The sequence below is a fragment of the Emiliania huxleyi genome (genome assembly GCF_000372725.1).
Source record: "Emiliania huxleyi CCMP1516 unplaced genomic scaffold EMIHUscaffold_405, whole genome shotgun sequence".
Taxonomy (NCBI): domain Eukaryota; phylum Haptophyta; order Isochrysidales; family Noelaerhabdaceae; genus Emiliania; species Emiliania huxleyi.
Window position 1 is genome coordinate 9,666 of NW_005198931.1, and position 3,057 is coordinate 12,722.

General features: G+C 67.2%; 2 protein-coding genes across 2 annotated transcripts in view; one reads left to right on the top strand and one right to left on the bottom strand.

Annotated features, from left to right (window-relative positions):
* EMIHUDRAFT_243969 (hypothetical protein) overlaps positions 1-1,240 on the top strand; it is a gene marked incomplete at both ends in the record, with an annotated part of 7,034 nt that extends 5,794 nt beyond the window's left edge. Inside the window, 2 exons of the mRNA XM_005769947.1 lie at positions 407-458; positions 531-1,240. Of these exons, the coding sequence (XP_005770004.1) occupies positions 407-458; positions 531-1,240 (762 nt within the window). The remainder of the gene's footprint in view (positions 1-406; positions 459-530) is intronic.
* Positions 1,241-1,753: 513 nt separating this feature from the next.
* EMIHUDRAFT_243970 (hypothetical protein) lies at positions 1,754-2,301 on the bottom strand (the record flags this gene model as incomplete). The annotated part of the gene is made up of 3 exons (XM_005769948.1): positions 1,754-1,831; positions 1,985-2,101; positions 2,170-2,301. 3 exons carry the CDS (start codon positions 2,299-2,301, stop codon positions 1,754-1,756), a joined length of 327 nt encoding a protein of 108 aa, XP_005770005.1.
* Between the last annotated feature and the right edge of the window lie 756 nt (positions 2,302-3,057).

Consider the following 3,057-nt stretch of genomic DNA (forward strand, 5'->3'; position numbering starts at 1 on the left):
AAGAAGGGGGGGGTTTTGGGGGCCCCAAAAAGGAAGAGTTCCCGCCCCAAAGGGTTTCGCCCGGGGGGGAGTTAAACAAACCCGGGCCCCCCCAGGGAAAGGGGAAAGGGGGGCCTTTCAGCCCCCCCCGGGGGGGGGCCCCGGAAACCCCCAATCCGGGGCCCCCGGGAAAAACCCCCAGGGGCCCAATCTCAGGGGGCGCAAGAGGAACTTCCCTCAAGGTTCCAAAATCGGGGGGGGGGGCCCTGGAAAGGGTTTTTTTCCCCCCCCCCCCCCCTTTTCCCCCCTGCCCCCTTGCCTTTGGAGGGCTTTCCTCCCCCCCCCCCCCCCTGCCCTTGGCACCCCCCCCCCCCCCTGCCCCCCTGCCCTTCGCCCACAGCCGCTGACGCACCTCGGCCGCGGCTAGGTCGAGAAGCTCAAGGCGCGGCTCGTGGAGCTGGAGCAGTCCTCGCTCGCCGGTCGCCGCTCCCGCACGCGCGCTCGGCCAATCGCGCGCCCGCGGTCGTCCCGCCGGCGTGCACGCAGCGCAGCGGAGGAGGCGGCGCTGTCGCACGCCGCGACGCAGATCCAGCGCCAGTTCCGCGCGGGCAGAGAGCGGGAGCGGGCCGTGCGCCTCGCGCTCGAGCGGGCCGCCCGAGCGACGCCGCACACGTTTGCCGCGGCCTGCGCCTCCCGCAGCCTCGACGCGCTGGGCGCGGTCGTGCGAGGTGCCCTCGGCCACGACGCGTGGGTGCGCGCCTTTCACAACGCGCCCGAAGAGTGGGAGGAGGGGGACATGGCGGCGGCGGTCAGCAGCGCGCTGGCGGACCCGCTGCGAGCGGCCGAGGTGTGGCTGCTCGCCAAGCCGACTAAGTACGAGCGCGCGCTTCTCGACCTGCGCACCCACGGCGCGGCGGCTGCCACCCGGCCAGCCCCACCGCGCACCGCGTTGCACGAGGGGGCCGATGCTGCCGACGAGTCGTTTGGCGCGGCAGGCGCCCGCTTCTCTGGCCCGACCTCTGGTGTCAGCGGGGCCGGGTGGGCAGCCGAGCTCAGTGAGGGAGAGGTGCCGACAGTGCCGGCGGCGACGCATCCGACGAGCCAGGCGCACGATGTCGTGCCCGGGTTCACGGTCCCGCTGTTGCCGGAGCGCAGCCTTCACCCGGCGCCCGACTTGCACCCCGCGCCAGAGTACACCTCGACCTACGAGCTTAGCGAGGGCGAGATTCCTCCGCCGTGGTGGCGGGCTGGCCGTGCTTGAAGTGTGACATGTCCAGCGTGTGCGGTGTGCGGCCCGGGTTTACTTTTTATTTTACTCGTATTAGTAAAAAAATACTATCCAGTACGTTCTCGCAAGGCCAAGACCGATACGACGTTCGCCTCACGACTGAGGTGTGAGCAGATGACAAAAGACTGACACTCGAGGCGCTTGGTCGGTTTCCATGTGAGGCGCGCGCGAAAACATGCGGGGCCGGAGACTGCGCACTCTGGACGCCCCTGCGAACCGCTTTATCGTTTATGCGGTTCGCGAGGAGGGCGGTGCAGCGAGTCTCCGGTTGGGGCCCAGTGGATGCGTGGACGTCGAAGAGCGGGGCCATCCACGTCGGTTAGCGATTGGGTACAGGCAACGGGCAATCAAAACTCCCCGGGTGCAGGGGGGAGGCATGCAGTGTGGAGAGTCGCCACAGGAGTCGGGCAACAGCAGGTCATAGGTCAAAATTGCAGGTTTGAGTTCTTGTCAATCAGGGAAACATGGCCTCGGGCAGCGTCGGCATCAGCTGGTGCTGTAGAACGCCTGGGCGGCCGCGTCCGGGCCGAGGATGTGCTCCACATCGATATCTGGGGATGAGTCCTGGAAGAAGCTCTCCACCAATCCGGACGGCTGCAATGGGGGCACCAGAGAGGCCGGCGGCTGCGGTAGCTGCGCGAGCGGCGCCGGCGCCGGCGGCTCGCTCGGATCCGATGTCTGGGCGGAGGAGCAGGCTGCGCTCGCCGCGAGCAACACCGTCCCGAGGTCCCAGCCGAGCTGTGCGTCCACCGGCACCCTCGGCTGCCGCTTCCTGACGCAGCCCACCCTTATCTTCTTCGCCTTTTGCCGGCGATTTTGGAACCAGACTTGCACCTGCATCGGAGCCACCCAGCAAGGCTTAGAGGGCTGGCGTCTGGCAGGGCATGGGCAGGCGGCACTACCTGCCGCGCAGTCACGCTGAGCTTGTCTGCGAGCTGGGTGCGCAGGTGTCGGGAGGGAAACTGGTCCGACGCGAAAACTTGCTCCAGGAAGACCCGGCTCTGTCCGTCCACTATCCAGCGCGGCGACGACATCGCCGCTCCCTCCCCCCGGCCTCCGCCGCCCTCCTCGGCAGAGGGGGCGCTGCCGAACGCGAAGGCAGGCCCCGGGCTAACCGCCGGCGTTTTACCAGGTCCAGGTAAAAGAGAAGGAACAAAAAAGATGCGATATGTCCCTTGCGTTTGTTTTCATAACATCGAAGGCTAGCTCAGATCGCACGCCGGTGGCTTGGGCTTGAAATGCCCAGCGGAGGCGACCGCGCTGCCGAGGCGGGTGTGGCGGCGGGACACGCGGGATTCGTCGCACACCAGCCGGGCGGGGGGGGGGGGCGCAAGGCTGCCACCTGAAATGGGGGGAGGGGGGGGGGGGGGGGGCAAACCCCAAAGGGGGGGGGGCCCCCAGGAAAACTCGAGCTCCAGGGGTTTTTCCTTTGGGGGAAAGGGCCAAAACCCGGGGAAAGTGGGTGTTGGCCCTGGGAACCCCCGGGAAAATTTAATTTTCCCCAAATGGTCCCCCCAGGCCCCCTAAAAACCCCGGGCCCCCCCCCCAAATTTTGGGGTCCCGGGGGGGGGGGTTTTTATTGCAATTTTTGGGGGCCAACATGGGGGCAAAGGCCCCCTCAGGGGAATCTTAAGGATTTCCCCCCGAAAAAGGGGTTGGGAAAATTCCCCATGCAACCCCGGGGAAAACGGGGGGGGGGGGAAAAAAAAGTTTTTCCCCTTCGGCATCGGGGGGCACATCACCTCGGGGGACGGGGATTCCTTTTTCATTGGAACCGGGGGGAAAGGGGC